At 40.0% G+C, this 25,310-nt stretch overlaps 1 protein-coding gene across 1 annotated transcript in view; it reads right to left on the bottom strand.

Annotated features, from left to right (window-relative positions):
• The window catches only part of RSF1 (remodeling and spacing factor 1), a 38,600-nt gene extending 13,519 nt beyond the window's left edge, over nucleotides 1-25,081 (bottom strand). Inside the window, exons 1-9 of the mRNA XM_009881220.1 lie at nucleotides 24,995-25,081; nucleotides 20,059-20,151; nucleotides 19,175-19,380; nucleotides 16,990-17,147; nucleotides 11,782-13,502; nucleotides 9,147-9,344; nucleotides 7,693-7,797; nucleotides 5,978-6,057; nucleotides 511-565 (exon numbers count right to left, since the gene is read on the bottom strand). Coding sequence (XP_009879522.1) covers nucleotides 511-565; nucleotides 5,978-6,057; nucleotides 7,693-7,797; nucleotides 9,147-9,344; nucleotides 11,782-13,502; nucleotides 16,990-17,147; nucleotides 19,175-19,380; nucleotides 20,059-20,151; nucleotides 24,995-25,051 — 2,673 coding nt within the window. The 5' untranslated portion in view covers nucleotides 25,052-25,081. The remainder of the gene's footprint in view (nucleotides 1-510; nucleotides 566-5,977; nucleotides 6,058-7,692; nucleotides 7,798-9,146; nucleotides 9,345-11,781; nucleotides 13,503-16,989; nucleotides 17,148-19,174; nucleotides 19,381-20,058; nucleotides 20,152-24,994) is intronic.
• Nucleotides 25,082-25,310: the final 229 nt, after the last annotated feature.

Genomic DNA, 25,310 nt, shown 5'->3' with positions numbered 1-25,310 from the left:
CACTAAATGTTTATAGTTTTTAACCATATGTGACTTCAATATACATTTGCTGGAGGCAAATGTTACGCTTCCAATAGTTATGCCCTCTGAATCGTAAGCCAGAAACATTTGCTTCCATCAGTTCCAAAGGAAAGCTGTGACAATTAGCTCAGCCGACTATACAGCCGACACCAGAGTTAAATAAACTGAATCCCACCTTTACAAACTACAGAACTGGCAGAGCGCTCTGCTCAAAACCCAACTGTAACGGGCAGGGAGGCGATTCTGCGATCTTTCACTGACAGAGGACTCTGTGTGGCACCAGCTGGCTCTAATAAATAAAGTAAAGCTGCCTTGGTTTCTCTGCGAACTTCAATCTCAGTCTAAAACGAAAGGTCTAGAATTATTTCTGACCTGCGTATAGATTGATTTTTCTTGCCAAGATGCTACCAGCACTTCTAACGCACCACTGAGCAACTTCTTCCCTGAGAAGTTTGGAAAGGAAAACAATAATACAACACAGTAACTTACCTGCGGTGGAATGATGTTCTCAATACTGATACCCACATACACCAATCGCTCTTTTCTTTAGGAGAGAAAAAATGAAAATAAGCTTACAGAAAGACTGCAGATATCTAAAATAATGCTGTAATTAGCACTGTTTGAAGCTCTTACTATTGCTAGGCAGAAGCACCCCAAGAGGATGTTCCACTGAAAACAGTTATTTTAACTGAAATTATGTGCTAAATCTCATATGATTACGTTTTCCTACATGCATAATGTAAGAGATTTCCAAGGAGTTCTAACAAACAACAGTACTTGAAGATTGCGGGCACCACAGAAATGATTGAATTGGGGTGTAAAAAGCAATTAAAAACAACCAATGTTGTGATCAAGATTATGCTGTCATATCCATAACTACCACCAACCTTAGATGCGCTGGAAGATAAAATGGGAATTCAAAATCCCACTGAACTGGGAAAACTACGCAATGACAGGATGCAATCCAAACCAGACAAGTGCCAGATGTTATACCCGGGCAGGAACAATCAACTCTAGAAACACCAGGGAACAAATAACTGCCTGCGTAGCAATTCTTCGTCAGAGGGGAACAGCCTGAACAAAGACCAACAGTCAAGCTGCTGTGGAAACAACTATGACGACAGATGGACGCGTGAACAGGAGAACAGCCTACAGGACAACTGAAGGAAGCCTGCCAAGGTAGTCAGCCCTGTTCACACCCAGCTGGAGGACCTGAAGTACTTCTGAAGTACACATACTTTAAGAAAGATGTGATGCAGCTGAAGGGTTCAGAGCTAGCCAGTAGGAGTTACTGGAGGGCAGCAGACATGCCCTGTTGAGAAAGGCTGAAAAAGAGGATAGACTGGTCTAGAGAACACTAGACAGAAGATGGGAGAGAGAATAGAACTCAAATATAGGAAAGATTCTTGTGAGGAGAAGTAGGCTGTCCTCCTTGTCCACAGTACGTTACAGGATTAAATCAAACTAAGTAAAACCCAAGTTTAGATTTTGCTTGCCTCATCCTGTATCATCTGAATTGCCCTGGGCACAGTGCTGGCTCCTGGCCTCTACCTGAAGCTCCTGAAGGACACAAGTCTCCCATAGGTCTGGTCTTATCTGTCAGTCCCAACTAGAGATGCCACGGCTGTCCTAGCACCTGGCAAACAGCACTGGGGGCTGATCTTCAGGGTACCGAACTGAGCTTTCAAAAAAGCAGTCTGTCAGGAAGAATAGCCAGGTACTAAAACAGACTGTAGTGGGTAACCAAACTACCACCACTGTAGGTCCCCACTGGCCTTTTTCTAGGAAAACAAGGGATAATTTAAACAAATTAAGGAAAGACATGGACCTGTTGCAGGAAAGACATGGATGTGTTGGAGCGGGGCCAGAGGAGGGCCATGAGGATGATCTGAGGACTGGAGCATCTCTGCTGTGTGGACAGGCTGAGAGAGTTGGGGTTGTTCAGCCTGGAGAAGAGAAGGCCCCGGGGAGACATTATTGCGGCCTTCCAGTACCTAAAGGGGCCACAGGAGAGCTGGGGAGGGACTTTTTACAAGGGCATGTAGTGGTAGGACGAGAGGGAATGGCTTCAAACTGGAAAAGGGGAGATTTAGGATAGATATTAGGAAGAAATTTTTCACTGCGAGGGTGATGAGCCCCTGGCCCGGGGTGCCCAGAGAAGCTGTGGCTGCCCCATCCCTGGAGGTGTTCAAGGCCAGGTCGGATGGGGCTTGGAGCAACCTGGGCTGGTGGGAGGTGTCCCTGCCCATGGCAGGGGGGGGGGGACTTGATGATCTTCAAGGGCCCTTCCAACCTAAACCATTCTATGATTCTAAATGAAGATATGAAAGAAAGTTGGTGGCATTTACTGGGCTCTGCAAGGACTCTAAAAGCAAGTCACATCTCTACAGAATTTAAAATGATTGTGAATAACAGTATTTTAGAGCACACACTCTGAAGAACAATCCTGCGGGCGACAAGGTACAAACTAGACATTTGCCAGCAGACCTCCAATTTTCAGGATCCAGTGAAACATCATTACAGTTGAAAGGAAATCACGCAAGAACCAATGCTAACCTCTTCGGGGTTTCTGAGCTAAAGAGTCTCCATCAACCCAAATCACACTTCTGAAGGTACAGTGAGCGGTTGTGTGAGCATATATCACATGGTGCTTGAGTCGCAACAGGATGCGTCATGTACACAAGTCATCCAGACCCGCACACAAACGCCTGAGATGCGTATTAATTTTAGCTACGTTTACTTCATATGTGCATTATTTTTTGCAAATAGAGGCATCTATGTGTAAAACTTTCATTTCCAATACTTTCATTAATTTCTAAAGAAGCAAAGTATATTTTAAAAGTCTTCTGAGTAGCCTTCTGCACTATACATTTTTATCTAAGTAAGCCCCTGGAGAACTCTTTACTGAAAGAATCTAGCATAATGTTATTTTCTTAAGTAACATGAGCAAACACGGTTCCTAAAGTAATACTGACAGAGTCAAAGTGGATTTTAGGGCTTTTTTCTAGCCAAAAAGACAGAATCACAGAATGGTCAGGGTTGGAAGGGACCTCTGGAGATCATCTAGTCCAACGCCCCTGCCAGAGCAGGGTCACCTACAGTGACCTACAGACCATGAACTTTGACAACTCAGCATCGTTATATCTAAGTTGGAATTTCTGGCTGTGTATTGAAGTAATTGGTTTTGTCTCCTAATGTCAGTACTCCAAACTGATGGATCAAAAAAAAAAAATCTTCATCCATCTAAGCACCATAAGATTGGTTGGATGAGGAAGAATGTTGTCATACGCTGTGCAAAATCACTACGCTCCAGAAATGAATTAAAAGGCATCCTAAGGCAGGGAATACAACCGCTAAAATGAGAAAGGAACTAGAAATGTAAACAATTTAGTGTTCAGCAAGTGTCTTTGATAATTTTCTCCACTTCTCATTTCTTATAATGCAAAACGTCAAGAGACAGATGAGAAAAATTCAGCTGGTTTTAAACCTCAGTGAGGCTTTCGAGGTCTGCTTTTCTTCTCCCTGGCTTGAGTACATGCTGCTTAAAGAAATTAGAAAATGACACAAGCCAGTCCTGCTGAGGTACAGGTGTTAAAATGAAATGCAAAATGACGTATCAAATGCATTCCTTATTCGCGTGTACCACACAGAAGCTCAACGCTTTACCCAACAGTTTAACCATTTGAACAAACAGGTCTCCAACAGTAGGGGCAGAGAAGTACTGACTGGTTATAAATTCTTCCAAGACGAATCCAGAAAACAACATCTCTCATGTAAGCAGCTGTAAAAGTTGCTACATGAAATTGTGGATGAAAGGAAGTACTTACTCCACCTGATTTGGCCTGGGAGAAGCAGACTAGAGGGATTTTCTATCAAGGAGCCTGAGAGTCTCTACCGTGAACTAAAAGGGGAATCCATAAAAGCTTTAATGTCCACTCCCTCTAGGTGGTGGTAGGACGTGATTATAGAAGTTAGAGTGTACATGAGAAACCTGAAATTCAGCAAGGTTGTTGTGGTAGCACCTGGAATTCATGAACAGGGGGAAAAAAAGGTATGACTTTGATCTATGTATTTGTAAGTCAATGTGAAACCTGAAGTTTTCATTAAAAAAAGCCTGTGACGTAACACTTTGGGGATGCATAAGAATACAGCTGAGCAGCTGAATCAATTTTAGTCAGATTCCTGAAAGCTGGAGAATAACTGAAAGAGAATGACAGTATCACTAGTTTAAAAAGCAACATCATAACACTGGTTCAAAGAATCTGTGAAGTGTGTGTGCGCCCATGATGAGACAGTTGGTTTTCTTCTCTTTGCCAAAAAGACAGACAACACATACTGTGATTTTACAGAAATATTACATCAAAATATTTCCGTGCCCCAAACAACCAACCTGCTTTAACTTTTACACCGAGCTGTAATAAGGACTCTGATTTCTTCTAGCATTCTAATTCTTCAGCCTTTTTACCTTACAATGTGTTAAAACGCACCACCCTTAGGTTGAAAGACTTACGAATCAGTTTTACGCTATGCGATACAAAACATTAGGTTCATTTGGTACGAGGATCAGATTGCAAAACGGTTGTTAAACATCTGTTTCAGACACTGACAAGTGCTACAATACCAATTGTACGCTCTCCTGTAACCATTAAAAGATCGTATTTTTATGCAATGCTGGTGATTTCAAGAAAGCAAGACAGGCTGGAAAAAGCTTACATTCCGTGTAATGTTTGCCAGCAGAATATTTACCAAAGTAGGTCCAAAAATATTGTTCCCCAGTAATGAGTCTGCCCACCATAACGCAGAGCAGCAGACACAGCTCCTTTGTGTCCCATACTCCCGCACAGATGGAGGCTGTGTGTAAGCTGAGCTCACGCATAAAAATAGCTAATGGTTTCGTTCCCAAAGCTACAAATTCGCTAGAATTGGCAAGCCGTGGATAATTTTACCACAGCGTGATCTAGATCCACTCGGAGCAGAAGTAGCAATGTTAGGAACAGTTGGTTCCTGATCTGTCACTGTCATTGTTGCTGCTGCAACAGCAGTAACAACCAGGAGATTTGAAGGAAGCTGAAAACAGCCAGGGACTGTGCTCCGCTCCTCCCAGCACCGAATCACTACATATTACTGTACCTGCTACAAATATAAACCTGCTCAATTACTTTCTTTAAAAGGGTTTCACCTTCTGGTGAAATTTGCCTTTTAAGATTCGATTCCTGCAAAGTTTTGTTTAATAATGCATACCCAAGTTATTAAATTTTGCAAAATACCCATTATATGTCCTAAAAGGTATAAATTATGCAGACTGTGTTTCATGTCCCTCATTTTCAGGTCTGAAAACTGCAGATAGGATGTTCCAAATATTAAGGATGTTGTTCATAAATGCAGGAAATCGGTGTGCATTTATTTAGCCTTCGGTAATGGTGGGGGCAGACACAAAATTTCATTCAAAGTTGTAATTTAGGAGACCCACTGCGCTACAGCAATTGCATAATCTTGTAAATTAAGCAAAGTTTAACAGAATCTAAAGCAACAAGACTCAAAACCCACATTAATCTGGATGACCTTTGTAACAAAGTCAGGACTTAACCTTGCTTACAGCAGGAACTCTACACGTGGCTGACAGCATAACTAACACATGCAGCTGAACCAGTACTGAAAACCATTTCACTACTGGTACAGGAAAGCCAAATTTGTGTTCAGCCACCTTAATCAAAGTTTAATACAAATGTATTTGCTTATCTTTTCCAATTATTGGACTTTTTCCTCCCTTCCTGCAAGCTCTGCCAGCACTGCACCAACAATATATATAATAATCAGTAGGAAGTCAAAACTGGTGTTATCAGTTCCCAGTCTCGTCACTACTTTCCTCCCCAGTCCCCAGTTATTTTAATGCCTGTTCAGTTATTGCAACCCCTCTGCGTAGCAGCTTGCTGTGAACGCAACCAAACAATAGTACCTGCGCTCTGCACGCTCCTTCTTTTTTAAGACAACATCCAGATCTTGTAATTGTTCTTCTAATTTCTCACACAGCAATTTCTAAGGGAATGAAACACAAAATCAGTTTCTTTCATAACCAACTATTTTCCTGTTGAACTAATGTTCAGACACTTCATTCACTATTTCTATATTTGTCTGGAAGAAGGGCGAGTGCCTCGCTACACTGGAGGCTCTTCTTTCATGAACAAGGCTTTACAACAGACTGTTTTTCCTAAAACACGTGCGCTTCACCATGAACTGCTATAGAGATGCATCCTCCCAGTAACTGGCATTTACTGTAGGAAGCAAAGTGCCTAAAGCAAGTATTAAAGATGTTTAGAATAAACATACTTCTAAATCAGTACCACATTTTTGTTGGTATTTACAGCTTTGCCTTAGAGAAACCTGAGGATTTCATAGACATACATAATACACACACAGAAAGCTGAGTGCGTGTACACACAGTGGTTCCTGTTTGCCTCTTATCTTAATCTTTGGAAAACACGTGAGTCTGTGGAAACCGCGGTAAAAAGTAGAGATACACTTCAGCATCATTTTCTTACCAAATGTTCCATATCTTAGAATACCACTTAATACTCAAGAAGCCATATGTAAAAATGACTTTTTTTTATGGACAAACTGTGCCTTTTTCCACGCTAATGCCCTCATCGTACTATTTCCAGGGCTGATCTTCCCACTTTCACAAATCCGTCATTTTTCATATTAGAAATTACTAAACAGCCAACAGAGCGAGGAGATGCTCTAACTACAAGCTGCAATCTCAAATGGTGTAAAGAAAACATTCTTACATATTCAGAATCATCTTTACTTGAAAATGCTCCTCAGAATACAAGTAAAAACTGATGCTGAGTACAGCTGCAGCACGCCACGTCCAGCCTGGTGAGCTTTGTGCAGGGCAATGGCAATTCTTTGGGCAAAGAATTTTTCCAATAACAAGGAAGGGGGTTGGGATTAGGCCGATTATTCCAAAAATGTGCATAAATGGTTCTCCATTAATTTACCACAAACAGCATCACACGCTCTTCAGGCTTATCCTCCCAAACACCATCCCTGCAAAACTCGCTATTTTAGGTGTACGTTAAATGAAACTGGACGTGTGTATTGTGGTTGGTTTTGGCAGAAGCAGCTTCTAACCTTCAAAAAAGTGTTCATACTTGTCTATTGCTTGCCAAGGACAACGCTGGCTTTCCCAGCAGAGGCAAACTATACCGCGAGACTCATTAGAAATAGCAGCTTTCTCTAGCCAGCTTCTAAGCAAATGTCTCTGAAGAAGGAGAAGCACTTCAGAAAGAGCTGCTTGCTTTGGCCACTGATCCATCCCTCCAGGAGGATAACACGATGTTTCTTTTGGGAAAAAATTAAGACATTGTATTTTTAATACTATGATAGTCTTGAGGCAATTTAACCAAAGATGGGAGAAGCCTGGTGTGGCTGGAGATTCCCATGTACATGTCAGTCATTCATCACTAGCAGAAAAAAGCAAAGGAAAGGAAAAACCACCTCACGAAACTCAATTTTACTAATGGCAAGAGCGAAGATCAGCATCCCTACACTCCATCACAGTCTATTTTTAAACAGAAAAACAATAAAAGAACTTGTTAAAACTCTCAAAAAATCTCCACAATGGCAAAGAAAGCTGAAAAGGAGAACAGTGAAGTCGAACAGGAACCATACGTGCTGGCAAGGTGGGCAGAACCACTCTCCGTCGGGGATTATCATCAAAGGAGGGCGAAGGCAGGCGGTGTGGTATCCACTGTCACACGAGTCACACAACAAAATCTGTGCAAACAAAATGAATCATGAGTATCTTCTGGCATTCTTAACACGGAACAAGCTCCAGAGCTGTTTCCCCAGCCAACACAGAAGCACTTTATAAATACTTTGGACTGTGCCAAACCCCAAAACCCCTGTATCACTTATCACTAGATGTTTCCAGGGCCAGGGGTGGTTTTTATGGGGAAGTTTATGTATCACAGTTTTCTATTTTAACACCAGATTTCCTCTTATTTATGTGTTCTCAGGCACTTTGTGCTACTGGACTCCGTAGATCGTGTGCCCATAGTGTGGAATCTGGTAATGCTTTCCAGATCCCGGACTAAGAGGAAAACTGCATCTGGACAAGATGTGGTGTGAATTGTTTTCCCTGTACGCTCACGTCCACACGAAGGAAACCTGGCTATTCCGTCAGTCGGGATGATTTTATGTCCCGGACAGAAGAGACAAAGCCTTGAAGACTCTTAGAGGCATACAGAACTACACAACTATTAGAGTTCATACTTAGCTGGGTAAAGCTGAGATATCCGTTCAAGCTGAGGAACAAAGCTGGCATAAGCCTGTGTGAGCATCTATTGGAATATTTGTCTCCACCATCCTAAATTTCGAATGTCATCTCAACCATGCTAGGATATCTGTCACACACCTGAGAGCACACTTGTTTTGTGGATTCATAACAGGACTGCACGTTATAACTTCCCAGCTAAGCAGAGGAATTCATGACGATATCTACTGCCGATGAACCAGACCCATAAACATCAGAAACAGTGAAAGCTCACTGTGCGCTTTCTGTATGGGATTTTGCTGTCCCCAGTCCTCAGGTTGATGTGCAGCTGTACCCAAGGAGGATGACTACATAGCTGTGACCATGTCATAAGACACTGGGTGCACACACTGCCCTGCTGGGTTGGTTTTTTAACGTTGTCTCCTCTGTATCCATTGAGATTGCAGGCACAACCTCAAAGCCTCACCCAGATTAATTCCCAATGGGCTAAACTGTGTTATAATTCATAAAAGATGACATTTCAGAGGTGGAAAACAGAAGAAATAACTTCCTTCCCTCCTTATTAAAGGTAAACTTATCTACTCCCACATACAGCCAACTCAAAAGACAATGTGCCTTCAGATACCACCAAAGCCAATCCACCACATAGACTCATAGAATCGTCAAGGTTGGAAGGGACCTTTAAGATCATCAAGTCCAACCATCAATCTAACACTGCCAAACCCACCTCTAAACCATGTCCCTCAGCACCACGTCTACCTGTTTTTTAAATACCTCCAGGGACGGTGACCCCACCACTGCCCTGGGCGACTGACACAACAGCCAAGAGAAGCTTCTCCCAAAAGCCTACCAGCTCGGGGTGATTGGGAAGGCCGCACTTCTTGCATGGCTCATCGTCATCAGCAGGTGCAGCTTCTTCTTCCTCCTCTTCTTCATCTTCCTCATCATCATCAGAGTTTTTTTCACTCTCTGAGTCCTCACTTTCTTCATTACTTGAGTATTTCCACCTGCCGCGTGTTCGCGTACCCGTCCACCGAACTTTGCTTCTCTACGAGACATACCATGTCAAAGAGAAAACACAAAGGAAGCTTACAGGGTATCTTCCCAGACCTTAAAAAAAAGATGTCTCGACAGTGAAGTGATTCATTTCAATCAGAACAGTTGCAGAAAATTTACAACACAGTATTTCAACAAACAGACAATCTTTCAAAGAGCCCTTAAAGTGCAACAGGATAGTAAAGGGACAAAAATTCCTATCAACCAGTGAAGAGAAATTTTCAAATACGATTTAAAAGAAGAAAGACAAATTTGTCACTCAGGCCCTTTTTTCTATTTTGACAAGGTAAACTTGCTCGCAAACATGGTAAATTCCACATTTAAACTTTCTGAATGTTTGATGATAGCTTTCCTCAATCCAAAGAGAATCTTTTCTTCCCCCACACCCCATACAGTTTATGTCTTTTATTTCGCTTTAGGAACCACGTTTGCACTCTAACACATGTATTAACTGAAGTGTTTCTGGTGCATTCCTCTAAGATGGGCATACTTTTCTGCTATAAAATCACTGTACCTTTTAAGTGCATACCTTATATCTAGGTCTTCTTTCACGTTTATACTTTTGCATTATTTTTCTAGAGTGAAAACCTGATTCATTTGATGCTTCTTTTTTGTTAATCAAAGGGGCATCTACCCCTTTGTATCATATCTACCGCAGGAAAGCAACCACAGGTCTTACCCTGCATTTACTTGGACTTTCCACCTTTTATTTTACACAGTGGCAAATGACATCTCTTATTCTCTAGATGTGTTAAGCTTTACTAGTAATATGTTTTAAATATATTTTGAATGAAAACCAGATTTCCATTAAAATTCAGAATATTATTTTTGTATTAGTTAAAACTACTTTCTACAACCAGGATATTTTATATTTAAAGCAACAGATGAAACAGAAGAAACTTTTCTTCCCATTAACTGACTTGTTTCTTACAGACATTCTCTCAACTCCTTCCCTCTCCAGACACCAAAAAAAGAAAATAACTTTTCCAGTTTTTTCAACTTAAAACATTTTTCAATTTTGACTAAACTACTCATTGACTTGAATGAGCTGAATAAACTCAAATGTACAAAATATTCTATTTCTCCTGCAGGACGGACTCGTACCAAAGCAGTATTTGTCATACTGGTAAAATTTGGTTTCGGGTTCTTAATAATTATTTCCAGCTCTTTATAGTAGCAAATGTACTTTAAATCCATGATAGTATTAGTTTAAGTTTAGGCTTCATCATATGTCATCATCATTTCAAATCTATTTTTAAAAAAACCTTCTTTAAAAAAAAGCCATAAATATAAAATACCCTTTTAAAGATTTGGGTGTTTTTCATCTCAGTAAAATGACAGAAGCTTAATAGTTTCAAACTTCTTCCTCTATCATATTTATTTTAAAATCTCTCTAGAAAAGTAAGTATTTTTAGATCTCTGTATCTTTCAAAAAAAGAGATCAAGTTGAATCTCCTTTAATAACAGTACTTCAAAATTAAAACTACTTGTAGGACTTACAAACACTATGATTTCTATTAATTTTTTTAAACGAAAATTTTAAAATTAATCTTTGAAGTTTTTTTCCCATCACATATATGAAAGAATTTTTCAGTATAAACGTTATCATTGATTGTCAAATCAGCTGTACGTTTTACGGAGGTTACTCAAATTTGCTAAATAAGTGAATGTCTTGGTAGAACTACAAAAAAATCAGTAAGGAAATACATAGCAGTCGATCTAAAAAGACTTTTTGTTTCTCTTTTGTACTCCATATACAGAAAAAAAATGGAAGATAAATTAATAAAAGGTGTTTATAATTGCATAGACTTAGAAGCAAACTACACGTATGCATATTTAACTTTTTGTGTTATATTTACCTGACATACTTTTAAGATCTATGCTGCATAAGCTGAAGTTCATCATGAAAAAGACAGCTCCACCCAAAGTAAAATTTCTATCCCGTGCATGATAAAAGCTAAATTATATCACGAACTCACCCAAACAGTAACTTTTGCTTCACCTAGAAACAGAAGTCATAATATTTTTATTCTTCACCATTTTTTGGTTCTTTTGTGGCTTACCATCATCCTGACCAACCAGACACCAACAAGTATCCATCTAGTAAATCCACAGGAGCCAGAAGTCTCCATGCAGCCACTCAGCCAGACTGACTCAGCTCTCATCATTTCAATCCTTAGAAGAATTCACTCTGGTTGACTTGGTCTACTTAGTTTAGGACAGATTTTATAAACCGGTAAGTCAACACTCTCTTAGGCCTTTTTTTTTTTTTTTTAAGATTTGTTGAGTCCACTAACTGGATGGCAAAGCCGGTTCCTTGCAAAAGCTGACCAAAGGAACAAAATCCTCAATATTCCCATGTAAACGTACATTCTCCTTAAAATAAGACTGTGGGTACTCTTTATTCCTGGGTAATAAAACTGTATTACCTTGTTAACCTTAGAATTTGACTCCTTCTCTTGTTTTTTTGCATCTTCTTTTCGTTCTGGTTTTTGTGCTGCTGCAGGTTTCTCCTCTTCCTCTTCAGGTCGTTTTTTGTCAGGTTTCTGATCCCGAGTCTCCACAACTTTTGGAGTAGGCTTGGATATTCTTGGAGATCGCCTTAACGTGCGGCCAATGCTGACCTCTTCTGGCGGTGGTTCTGTCTTTCTCTTCCGACTGGAGATCCTGATTGTTAATTTAATTCCTTCTTTCTGTCTTTCAGAAGTTATTTCTTTGTTATCTGTTGCACAGCTTTCTTCTTCAGAAACTAGCTTATATTTAAATTTGCTTTTAGGTAGCGGAGATTCCTTTTTACTCTCTGAGGAGTCCTCTAGATTAGAAGCATGGGCATCACCTAACGAATCTGGCTCTGCCTTGGCAGCTTCCGGCTCTTCCTCTTGTTTTTCAGGGCTGGGTTTTTCTTCTACTTTGCTCTCCTCGGGTAGAGCCATTTTATTATCAGAGCCCTCCTCTTCCAAAACAGGTTTCTCTAAAGTCACAGGAGAAGTAGATGGAGGGGGCGTCTCAGCAGCTTTTGGAGAATCAGGTTTCTCCTCAGACTCACCTTTACTTTTCAAAGTCTCTTCGTCAGACGGTGCAAGCTTGGGCAGTTCTGCAGGAGCAGATGCATTTGTGGACTTCTCTAGCTTCTCTAAACATTCTTTGGGTGGCGGTAGTCTGTCCTTTTTGATTTTCATGGCTTGTGTTTCTTCGGTTGTTTTGGCACAGTCTTCAGAGTTCGAAGACTCTTCCTCTACCATTTCAGTAGTCGTGCTGTCAAGGGACTCTTTTTCCGCAGGACTAGATTCCTCCTTTAAAGGCACTTTCTGATTAGAAACCTCAGAGACCACAGCCCCTGTCTCTTTCACCACAGTTACTGCATTTTTCTCAACCTCACACGCTTTTATAATTTTACTAACAGAGTCTGATACCTTTTCCCCACTTTTTCCATTTTTCTCTTTTAACAAGCTGCTGTCTTCCTTTGTGCTAGCGGAGTGTTCTGACTTATTATTTTGTATGACACTTGGGGTTATTTTTTCACAGCTAACCTCTCCATTTACTAGCACTTTCCCATCAGGACATAAAGCAGTAATTGTAGGGACTCTCTTAAAAGCTTCTTCTTCTGGTTTCCCTTCTTCCTTCAAGACATCCTTTGTCGGAGTAACACATTTACACAGGGGCCCCTTTATTGGACTGTCATAGTCATCCGTCAGCTTGATCTCTCGCTTTTTAAGCGGTATTTTTGCTTGCTGGTCATTTTTAAGTTTCTCACTTTCTTCCACGGATTTCTCCACAATTTCCTGGGGAGTTTTGACATTAACACAAAATTCTAACCTCTCTGGCTCATGAACTGCTATTTTGTCCGTACAACTTTTTACTTCTTTTAAGTCTTTTGGTTCTACTTTGTTTTCCTTCACCTCTACTTTAACAGGCTTGACATTTTCTTTAAAGGAGTCACTTTCTTCTTTGACAGTTTGCTTTTCTTCATTGTGTTCTGAAGGTTTCTCTAATTTTACTATTACTGGCAATTTTATAATTTCTTTTTCTTCCACTTTCTCAATTTTCAGCGTATTTTCATCTTCTTTGACCTCAGGAAGAGGAAGGCTTTCCGGTTCCATTGACTGTTCCTCCACCTCCTCTTTTTCTTCTTTGATTTTTAATTGATTTTCTGTTGACAGAGAAAAACAGCTATGAAACAACCAGGGGACCTACAGGATTACAAAGAGCATCCACCAAAACAAAGGCCTATCTGAAAAACACGACAACCCAAAGTCCCCCGCAGATGAATCTTCTCTCATGGAATTATTAGGAGTCTGACTTATCTAATACTGTCATTTAACAAGTGGGTTCCCAATTTTTAGCTATAGAATCACAGTTCAGTTTAATTACATACCAAGATAAACCTAAATTTCCAAAACTAGCAGCAGAATTCTAGATTCATCCTTCTTTCTAGAGACATCTCAGCCCCTTCTTTAGTAGTACCACAGTATTTTCAGAGGACACATAAAGCCTAAGCAGTGGGCGCACGAAGCATCAATGTGAAGTCTCACTTGAGTTTCTGAATTATTTCACAAACCAGAGCATGGTGTAAGATTCCATGGTCTTCAAGTGAAATTCCACATAGAAATCAGTCCCCTGTTTGTACACGTTTTTATTTCAATAAATACTTAACTGTTGTATTTCAACAGTTCAGAGAAAAGAGAAGACGTTCAACATTATAGCTTATGGCAAGATTCATCTAGATTCTCTGGGCATTGACTACATCTCCTACGTACTATCAAAATGCAAATAACAGACAATATTCTACGTTCACTTCATCTGCCATTTCTAAAACGAGCACAGTGAGTAGTAGCATATCCCAGAAAAATCTGCAGAGCTTAAAGAATTAGGTTATGCCTACTTGGCTAAGGCAGTTTTAGATAGTTTGGGCTTAAAGCACAATTCCAGCATCCAGAAGAAACCACACGTCTATTTTGTTACTATGTACTTAAGCCTATTATTTATCATTGCCGCAGCCTCTTAACACCTCTTTTTTTTTTTTCTCATTTTACCATACTTTTTGAGTCAGCCAGCAATAGAACTCATTAGAAAAAAAGCAAATATAATAGTACTACACAGACCATAACAGCATCTTCTGCCATCTGAAGATGTTATTTCAGGGGTGCCACAACTCCAGACAAAAAGATGATTTTTTTTTTTTTCTTCTACCTCACCCCTCTCCCTCCACACTAGCGTAATTCTTTTCCAAGATGAGAATTTCCCAAAGTGGTTAGAAATACACAAGGGAAAGTACGTGACAACTAACTCAGTCGCATTAAAGATAATAACCATTTTAGAAACTAGAAGAGTGGTGAGGAAGAATTCATAGATTTTATAATATTTTCAAATACAGAACAGGTGTCCAAATAAGTCTCAGCAATTAGTACAGCAGTGAGAGATGCATCTCTAAGGCACTGGAAGCAGTAGCATTTTGAAGGCTCATGGCTGTTGTTTTCCCCTTCACAGAAGCGGTCCTACTCTGAGCCCTTTAAGAAAAGCTGCCTCTTTCAAGACATTTGTCTGTACAGTGAGAATGAGATACTTTTTCTATGTCCATTTTCTTCCACCCTCCCTTCACTTCTTTCTGTTCAACTTTGTTCAACCATTTCTTCCCGTCACCTACTGCTTTCTCCCAAACTTCTAACGTCAAGGATCACCAGAATCTCCTAACTTCTCTATACTGAGAAGAAGCAGTTGTTCTGTAGTTGAACTCCCTAAACTCGTAAAGCGTTTCACATATACAAAACTACTTAGTCAACGGTGTTCAAGGCCAGGCTGGATGTGGCCTTGGGCAACCTGGTCTAGTGGGAGGTTTCCCTGCCCATGGCAGGGGGGATGGAACTTGATGATCTTCAAGGTCCCTTCCAACCTAAACCACTCTATGATTCTAGAAGTTGCCTTAACGCTATTCGCCATTCGAGTCAATCGACCAGGCTGGTAAAAAACCATGTAAGCATTGGTTCAGCTTACATTATTTTTGTATGAACTAATTTAATGCTGGTTGGGAAGTGGCCAAAGCAGGTATCAGGTCTTCCGATATGTTTTCGCTGTACCTCAGAAGGGCTTTGAGTGCAGTCCTTGGACTAACAGGGAGAAATACTAAAGCTTCTCAACTGAAAGTCTCTAAGTAGTGCTCTGTGAAGCCACTGACTGCACTTAAATCACCGCACACATAAATTATTCTTCATTACATGGAACTAGTGCCTAGGAGTGATTTTGCATCAATACACAGCCTAACGCAAGGACTGACCCAGGCGAGTGTGCCATAGGATTTGGGGACTTATCTACAGTGGGGACATTTATTAATATGTTTTCAAATGGTTCCTCCTGAATTCAATATAAACTAAAATCGTATCTGAAGTAGAGATCTCAGTTAGATGATTTAAGCTGGCTTGACCAATTTCTAGCAATAAAAAGGCAAGATCAGTACTTGGAATAAATTCTGCAGCGTCGGTAACCACGCAGGTTACGTTGTCACTTATATGCACAGTTAGATATTGGAAATGTCTTAGACTGAAAGACAATTCTGCTGGTGTTCATCACAATTTACTGCAATTTCTCCAGTAGACTTTTAATACTTCCATAATAACTCAAATTTTATCTAAACATCTTATTTATTTCTTCTGTTCTACACTGTTTGTTGCAAAGAATGAGAATAAATTCTCTTTGATACTCAGAACCAAGACAGGCCGTGGTTAATTCCATATATTGAATTAACTTAAAGAGATTTGGAGAAACACATACTAACACAGTGGAATCCTTAAATCTTGTTTCCGATTGTGAAAATCTTTTCCTGTATTTTAACAAAATGCTAATACCAGGTAGTAACTGGGGTGAAATTACTTGGGATAGCAAGCTTTCAGCTTTTCATATCCTAAAAAAGATCAGATTCTTATAACACGAAATACTTCAGGCTAACTGATTCTGATACTTAGTAAAACCAGTGCACAAAAAAAACAAGCCCGGGAAGTTGTTAAATATGTGCAATGACATGATAATAAGGAAGGAAAAAAGGTTCTTTGTTAATAAGAACAGCAGAGGCAGCTAAGGACCACTTCACAAATATTTTAGGTTTTTAAATTGTTTTAACTTAAGTTCACGTCTTCTTGAAAAATCATGCAGATTATGACACATTTGAGGAAGCAACCTGTATTTTTTGATTCAAACTCAAAAGCAAAAATAAACAACACACCCAATACTGTATTGATTTCAATCATGGCATTGCACAAACAGATATGTTTTCTTTTTAAAATTTTAATGTTGCTAGAACAGGAAAAGTTTGTCAACAGTTCAAAGCTCCACAAAGACATACAATAATGACTATTTACAATATTATACAAAATGTACAGCAAAAATAAAATTACTTAGAAAACAATTTATACACAGCTCTCCTTATAGATACTCTTGAGCCTAAATATACACTAAAAAACCTCCAGTAAAATTTATAATTTCAAAGTACGCGATATTTACTTGATTTACTTTGAACAGAAACATTTTTGTGGTTTTTTTTTTTAAAAAAAAAAGTCCTAATCTAACACAGTAACTTTTCATGAAGTTGAAAATTCTAACATTGCCACAGCACAACATTTAAAATTTGAGAAAAGAAGGCAGAAAACCTTGTGTAGATGCTTCTTCACCCTTTTTGGTTTCTTCATCTTCTATGCTTGGGCTTTCACGTGATGAATTCTCCTGCTGAGAATTGTTGGTTTTCAACAGGGCAGGATCAATTTGTGCTTTCAAGAGCTCAAGGGTCTCAGCAAGCTCATTGCGGTTTCTAGATGACAGAAGAAAAAACATAGTGTCTGATAAGCCACTTACCCCAAAGGGATTCATAAAAAACAAACAAACACCATCTGCTTAAATGAATGCAGCCCCGAAAACGTTCTATACAAGCACAGTGAAATGCCTGTCCCACCAGAGTGGCTGCAACTTCGCCGTCGGAAACCTTCCAATTTACCCACACCAAAATCAAATCACTTTTTTGAAAGGATCTTATCTATCTCAACTCAAGTCCTGTTGGGTCTGGATCCAAGCTGCTACTATTATTCTTTTGTTTATTATCCTCTTACCGGTCCTCACTGATTTTTGTTCGCAATTTTTTTGTCCCAGCAGAGAGGAAGTTGTAGTTTTCTGCTCATGCACCAAAGGAGCAACCACATCATTCAAGGAAAATTTTCAAAAGCAATTAAGTAATTTAGATACTTTCTGCAAGTACCCATTCTGTAGCAAACAATACAGAGTTGTCTAGAAAACTCCAGCTACTCGAGTTATGATAGTAAGAAAACATTCGTGCCTCTCTAGGTGTGTGAATCTGAGTGCACTGCAACTCCATATTTAAACTGGAAATCTAACTATAAAAACCAACACCTTAATGTATAATGAATTTGGGCGATGATTAAACAGAGGCATAGTTTTCGTAACAGACTAGAATAATAACGCGCTCACATTTCTCATTTCAAAGTCACCATTCAGCAACTTGTTTGGCCCAGGTTGACAGAAAAAAGCAAAGCCTGGAAGTGCAACAACCCTGAGATGTGGAATCTCACGGGTTTAAAAGCATTTCAGATTTTACAATGCAGTACTGTGGTTTTCTGCTGTGAGTGTGGAGTGTCAGAACTTTCCCAGCAGAACCTTGATTCCTTCCGCTTTTGGCATTGATCTCTGGAGTCTATAATGCATGGAGAGAGATAAACACCGTTCAGCTCTTGATTGGTTTGTTTAGATACATTTACTTTATTCACCCACAACAGCTGTCTAAATTTCACTGGTGGTAGTGCTTATCATTTTATGGCCCGTTGATAGTGGTTTAAACCATGTTGTATGATTCCCTTGGTTACTAACATTATGGATATGTAGATAAGCTGCAGGTGTAAAAATTTAAATTTACAAACAGAAAAAAAAAAACCCCAAAACATAATTTGACTTTTTTTTAGATCTATTTTCAGATCTCTATGTGCTTTTTAAGTCAGTTGATTCTGCTGAGTCCAGTTTAAAATCCACTTGGAACTAATCAAATTTTAAAAAAAGACGTTTACATGGAGATAAACTAAAAACGGATAACTGGTAGATAGGAAAAAAAATTCAAACTAATTCCAGTAAGAAAGATCCCATACACTTTGCATAGAGTAGGATAGCAAAAACCAAAACATGTAACAAGAATCACAACCCCCCCTAAATCTGAAGCTAAAATATCGTTAAAATATTAACAGACCAATCCGCAGCAACTGAGACCCAGAGGCACCGAGCCATGTACATGTCAGTCCGCATCAACATCACGCACCTCATCTTTAGTGACCTACGAGCCGAATTCTACTCCAGAAGATTTTTCATGCCTATTTGTACTGTCAGGAGTTATGCAGTCCCATGAAGTTAAAATTGCAATGTAATTCCCCCCAAAACAAAACTGTCCACTTGTAATTGCCTTAATAGAGCAGAAGTTAAAGAAGCAAGAGTCCTCCTCTGTTGCCTGAGGCATTTAGCTGGCCAGTGAGCCACACGGAGCCGTCATCCTCAAGAGTCTTCTCTTGGTACCCTTTCCATATACCCATTGTAGCTTGACTAAGCAGAAAACAAATTACACGTTGGCTACTACCAACAAAGCGGTGAGTCATTTCCGTACATGTTTTTTCACTAAAACACACATGTGAAGGCAGAAATTCCCACTGTCACGAATCCTGCTCTGTGAGAAATGGAGGTTTATTGAAATAGATTTCTGAACCTCAATCACAAATAGAAAAAACCCTACAAAATAAGAAAAAAAAAAAAAACAAAGAAAATAAAAAAAGAAAAGAAAAGGAATACCTAACAATGCACTTCCACGTGGATCCATCCTGGTCATCCTGTTCTTCTATGTACATCCTGACATTATGCTCTTGATCCAGCTGATACCAATACATCAGACCATCCTTGTCTCGACCAATGGGCTGAAGACGCATGGCATCGGCATCCTCCTCGTTAATTATATTCTTGAACTTTAGATTGTCATCAAACTGACATTCACAGAGATACTGAAAAAGTGAGAAAGTAGGCTGTTAAAATATCAAAATATAAACAGAAATAAGAAAATCAGCTCATTTCCTTTCAGCGCAATTTGGAAGTTCTTTTTAGATCTGTGAGTTAACTAGAGCTACCAGGTTTTTTTTCCAGATCTTGTTGGTTTTAAATAAGAGACAAATTTTTATTTGTGTTTTGTTTGTTTTGTTTTTTTTCCTGGCCAGCTTCAAAAGTTTGGTTTGGTTTGTTGTTGGTTTGTTGGTTTTTTTTTTCATAGTACAACAATCTCTTCTACAATAAAACACAAACACAAACATAACTTGGAACCAACCCTGAAAGCTTTCTCAAGACTTGAAAAGTGCCATCTTTGTCTTCAGAATTCAGATTAGCTTCTCTAAAGCTAAGAAACGTTTTAAGAAGTGTACCGCACAGGCAAATAGCTACTGACCAAACAGTAAGTACGAGACCGTTTTCAAAGTTTCATACAATGGGTGGAAAATATGCAAAGCGTTACATTCAGTTTGGGCCCAGCCATGAGCATCACGCCTGTTACCAGATCAACTCCACAATTAATACATCTACTTATGGTTCAGTCAAGCTAAAATTTGCAAGATGTTTAAGTGGGTGAGAAAGCAGAATCTCCATGCGAGTGAGGAAAAAGTCATTTAGAAACTTCGTTGATGAATGTGTACCTTCAGAATCCCCAGTTTGCATTCAACACTCATTTCTAGGTATCCTTTTTTTTCCATCTCCCAAGCCCAAGTGCTGTTGAATTCTTGGCATATCTGTCACAAACAAAATAAGATTGCTGAGGTTAGTGGATAAAAGTAACTTTAAGCTTTTATATTAATAGTACTTTACTGCAGTAGCAATTATTTGTGTTGTCTTCAGGACTGTGAGTCAGAAAGCCTCACAGACACACACAAAAAAAAACCCCAACTGGTGTAGGTTGGGAAGCGCTGGCAAATCTCCATGGAAAAGTACATATCATTGAGGTTCTGGTCACCACCAACTTCTCTAAACCTCTTAAACTCTGAACTGGGAAGGTATCCTTGCCATTGCTGTTTAAAATCTCCCATTTTTCTATTCCTGACTTATCTATTTAGAATATAAATTCTCTCGAGCAGATGTGATTTCTTGTTATGTGTCTTTACAGCACTTAGCATGTGAGCTGCCAAGCTCTCTTGGGGCCATTATGTCCTACAACTGCACTGCAGATAACAAATGCAACTGATATTCACTCCATGCTGTGGAATTATTATTCTTTAGAAAACACTAAGTATCTTGGGCCTCCAGCCATTCGATAAATATTTTAAAATATTCTAAGTAGAGCCAATTTCAATTTACTTAAAGCAAATAAATTCAATGACAGCAATATGGGGGGAAAAAAAACCAACACACAAAAAAGTGGCAGTAGAGGATAAATAGATGGAATCAGCAGGAGCTCCAATAATAACGATGGAGAAGGAATTCCCTCTCCTCCTAAACAACTCAGACATGCTTAAGACAACTCTCCTGAACAGAGAAGAGCCGCTTATCTATCGAGGACACATAGTGGGATCTCCAATCAGCGAGGCTATTCTAGTGGAAATGCTCATTAAAAGGAGGCGAAAGCTAATCACAGCTACAGCTCCAGTTGAGATTATTTTGAAGTGCCCATGTTGAATCACGACTGCCCAAATTAGCACACGAGGTACCGCTGCCCTTCCATCTTCAAGGAGGCAAAGCCCTGCCGCATAGACTCCATCAAACAGCGTAGTCTCCCAGTCACCATATTATTATTCAAGACAAGATACGGTCACTAAGCTACTTAAAAACTCGTAAATCACATCTGAAAGCAGCTTTCTCTGGAAACAGCAGCAAAAATAACCCTAAATTTCACCCACCAGAAGTACAGATCAGCTGATGTGTGTTGTAAAACTCCACGTGGGCTACAACCAAGAAAGGTGCTGCTACCCGTCCCCTGTCCCCACGGCTGTGCTACCTACCCTCCACTATCCCCAGTGCTGACACTGGTTCTGAAGTGCCCCAAGGGTACACCTGCAATTACATGGGCTCAGCCACACCATAAATCACACGCTGACTTTACACTACGACCTGCAGAGGATAGTGGAGAGAGCGCTCTCTGGTGACAACGAATCCTGCTGGAGAGCAGTTTTCCCTGCTCCAAGGGTTAAGGAATGTTACACGGGTGCTTCTCTGACGCAAAGCCAAAGCTCACAGTGAAGGACAATCGCTCCTCGCTCACACAACAAGGTTACTCTGCTTTCTTTCTCATTTTCAATGATGTAGTATGAAGAGTGCTGGGAAACTGAGTATCAAAACCCTCGCTGAGGGCATGTGCCAGTCGCTGTTCATTACTTACTCATTAAGTATGAAAGCAATGACGAGAAGTGTATGATTGTCAAAGCAACAGCGCAGAGACATCAGAGCTGATGAAGTAGCTATTCAAACTGAAATGACTACATTTTGACAATTAAAAACCAGATGATCGTGCTTTCTCCTGACAAGTACTGTCACAACCCTGAACTGCAGCTCTCATTGATTCAGGCTCCGCTGAAACGGTAGTCTCTGCCTTTCATCGTGAGGGATGTTTCACACTGACCAAAAACCTGCTGCTTGTGGGAGCAGCTGGCTTCTGCGTGCACCTTCCTGCCCTGTAGGTCAGCACCTTCCTGAACCTCAAAAGAGACACAGAAATATATCTCTCGCAAACATTTCCCAAGCAACTACGAGGGCATCCAAAACTTACTATTACCATAGAATCATAGAGTAGTTTAGGTTGGAAGGGACCTTGAAGATCATCGAGTTCCAACCCCCCTGCCATGGGCAGGGACACCTCCCACCAGACCAGGTTGCTCCAAGCTCCGTCCAACCTGGCCTTGAACACCTCCAGGGATGGGGCAGCCACAGCTTCTCGGGGCAACCTGGGCCAGGGGCTCACCACCCTCACAGGGAAAAATTTCTTCCTAATATCTATCCTAAATCTCCCCTCTTCCAGTTTGAAGCCATTCCCCCTCATCCTATCACTATATGCCCTTGTAAAAAGTCCCTCTCCGGCGTTCTTGTAGGCCCCTTTTAGGTACTGGAAGGCGACAATAAAGTCTCCCCGGAGCCTTCTCTTCTCCAGGCTGAACACCCCCAACTCTCTCAGCCTGTCTTCGTAGGAGAGGTGATCCAGCCCTCGGAGCATCTTTGTGGCCCTCCACATGCTCCAAACGTTCACTTTAACCAACAAAAACAGGAAGGTGAAAGACACAGCAGAGGAGTCTGCTTAGGTGGCGCTATGGACACCTGAATTCTAACAATGAGAAAAGAGTGTGCTTATTTGGGGGTCGAGGGTTCCAGACGGACCAGTCCAGAGAAATCTTATTTGTATAAAAAAGCAAAATATGTTTGACAATAGCCAAGTAAAGCATTTTGTCAGGAGACAGTTCGGCCTGAATTAATTCAGCTACACGTTTTTCAAAAAACAGCTAAGCTGGACAGTTCTTCTTAGTTGTTAAAATGTTTAGGACAAGCCATTTCTTGACCTCGGTCACACATGACCATGTACATTATTTGCGCAGAGGAGAAAACTCAAGATTCCTGGAGCCCTATAGCTATCTTCTTCCAAAAAAGACTAGTGTGTACGCTGGTAAGCCAACCTGGGTGGTTCACCATCAGAGGAGGGAAGGGAAAGAACTCTAAACCGCCATGTTCACTTCCTATCCCAAAATATATTTATCTGTCAGAATACCAACCACAGCTTAAAGACAAATTTTTATGATGCTGTTTATGAGCGTGGCACTCAAATAAACCCTAACTTATAAACAGCTGGTATATAAACAAAACAGTAGTAATATATACATACATAAATATTAAGAGCATGTAAATTTGAATGTCCTCCACCTTAAGTTTCGTCCTAAATAAGAAAAGAAAATGGTGGCATCTAGAACGTATCAAACCCTGTTTTATGAAAGCAACACATTAGTAGTTGCTAACAACAGGAAAACAGGTCAACGTTGCCTCTTAGAGTACGTCAACAATACGTTGAACAATACTGCAGGCATCTAGGAAGAATGGTCTCAATGGTTCCACATCTTTTCATTTTTTCCTGGCTTTCGCGGCATTTCCCAAAACTCTTCATTGTTTTTCTAAATTAATTACACCCCTTTGAAACAGGGACAGTATTAGCATACCTCTTTAGTTAGTTATATTCAAATTCCTTTGTTCTTCAAGGTTCCTTTGAACCACTGGCTAGAATAAGCTTCAAGTCAGCTCTGGAGACTGTTAAATGAAGTAGAATTTATTACCGCTTACTTGGTCTTGGCAGGAGTGCGTGGGAGGGTTTCCTTACCACTTTCCCATCCTTTCACTGACTGCTGAAGGAAGACTTTCCAAACTACTCACTCATAAACTTGTTTTCTCCATCTGCTTTCTGCTTACCCCACAAGAGGCAAGTGGCTTCAATGGGGTATATAAGTTTGCTACTCAGAGTTGGGTTTTCTCAGCTTGCTGCAATGGCTTTTCAGTATATTAAGGAATTTAACACAATTCAGTAACCACAGGACTCGGTTATATACAAAGTACACAAAGTTACATAAATTATTACATTATTATTTTACAGCATCATCATAAATGCAGCTGGTTAAGAGGTTAGATTTAACCTAAGGCCCTTCAGCAGGTTATTTCCCAACATACTCCCAGTCCTAAAAACATCCTCATCATAAGACTACACAAACCTCAAGACAAATCCCTGTCTCTGTAAAGCTTATAGACAGCACTTAAGGGGGCAAACTGCAACTGGATTGGTCAAGTGCCACTAATTGTATCGTTGCTATTACCGTAACGCTGTTGTTTCTAAGTAAGATGCGATCATGGCTGCACAGACAATACCAAGACTACATTTCTGTGGATTAAAAGGCACATGGAACATATCCAGAGGGGAAACGGTAACCTATTAATTTTGAATATGTGCATATTTTTATTTTTGGAAGCAGTGCAAATTCTTTAAACTGAAAAATATTTGCATGTAAGGTGCCGACAATGGCATAGCCACAATTAAAATACCAATACAGAATTATGTAAAATAACGGGATGCTCTATTTTTACTGCTGCATAACTACATTTTCATCATAGCTGTGCCATTCTGAGCGTGCAGATACAGATCGCTGCAATACTTTCATTTATTAACACATGCTGCAAGAACTCTGCATGGTTAGTCCCTGTATGAATACCAACCAAATCATGTTAAGTAAATCATATCCAGACAATTGATATACAAATGAAATGTTACTGTGGAAATCTCTCGGCTCAATTTAGCCTGTTTGCAGGCTACTAAATCTCCTTCTTTATTTAGGGTCCTTATGCTCAGAAAAGTATTTTGCTACCAGGTATGAAGGTGTACACTCTTCTACGTGCAGTACATATTGTCTGTTTTCAGAGATTTTTTTTTTTTTTTTACCGGAGCCTCAGCAGACTGACAGTTACGCTGGGATCTTACGCAACTGAAGTCTGGGCACGCACGTCGATGTTGGCCGCAACGCCGCCCAAGGCTCACTGTAATTCATACCAGCGACCGCTGACACAACAGCTCATCATAACCATATTCCAGCATTGCAGAATAATACAACACACATATTGTACCTTGATCAAATATTTTTCCCATCTGTCTGCTGTGACAGACTTCCCAATCTTTCTCATCAGTTTCAAGTGAAGCTCCACCAATTCTTTTGGAACTGCAGTATTGAGAGAGGGAGAGAGGAAAAAAAAAAAAGTTATGAAGTCTGGTGCAAATATATTTCAATGCTAAACACTGATAACACTGAAACACTGTGATAAATTGAGAAATTTTATTAAAACATAGTAATTCAAAGCCTGATGAAAAGCAGCCCCACAACTGAGAGAAGGAAGAAGGTTAATTTAATCGCATGGGTCTTTTTGTTTAGATTTACATTTATGA

Source organism: Charadrius vociferus, unplaced genomic scaffold, assembly GCF_000708025.1.
Source record: "Charadrius vociferus isolate BGI_N301 unplaced genomic scaffold, ASM70802v2 scaffold1, whole genome shotgun sequence".
Lineage (NCBI taxonomy): Eukaryota > Metazoa > Chordata > Aves > Charadriiformes > Charadriidae > Charadrius > Charadrius vociferus.
Note: the sequence above shows the minus strand (reverse complement) of the source record. Positions and strands in the feature narration are given on the sequence as shown.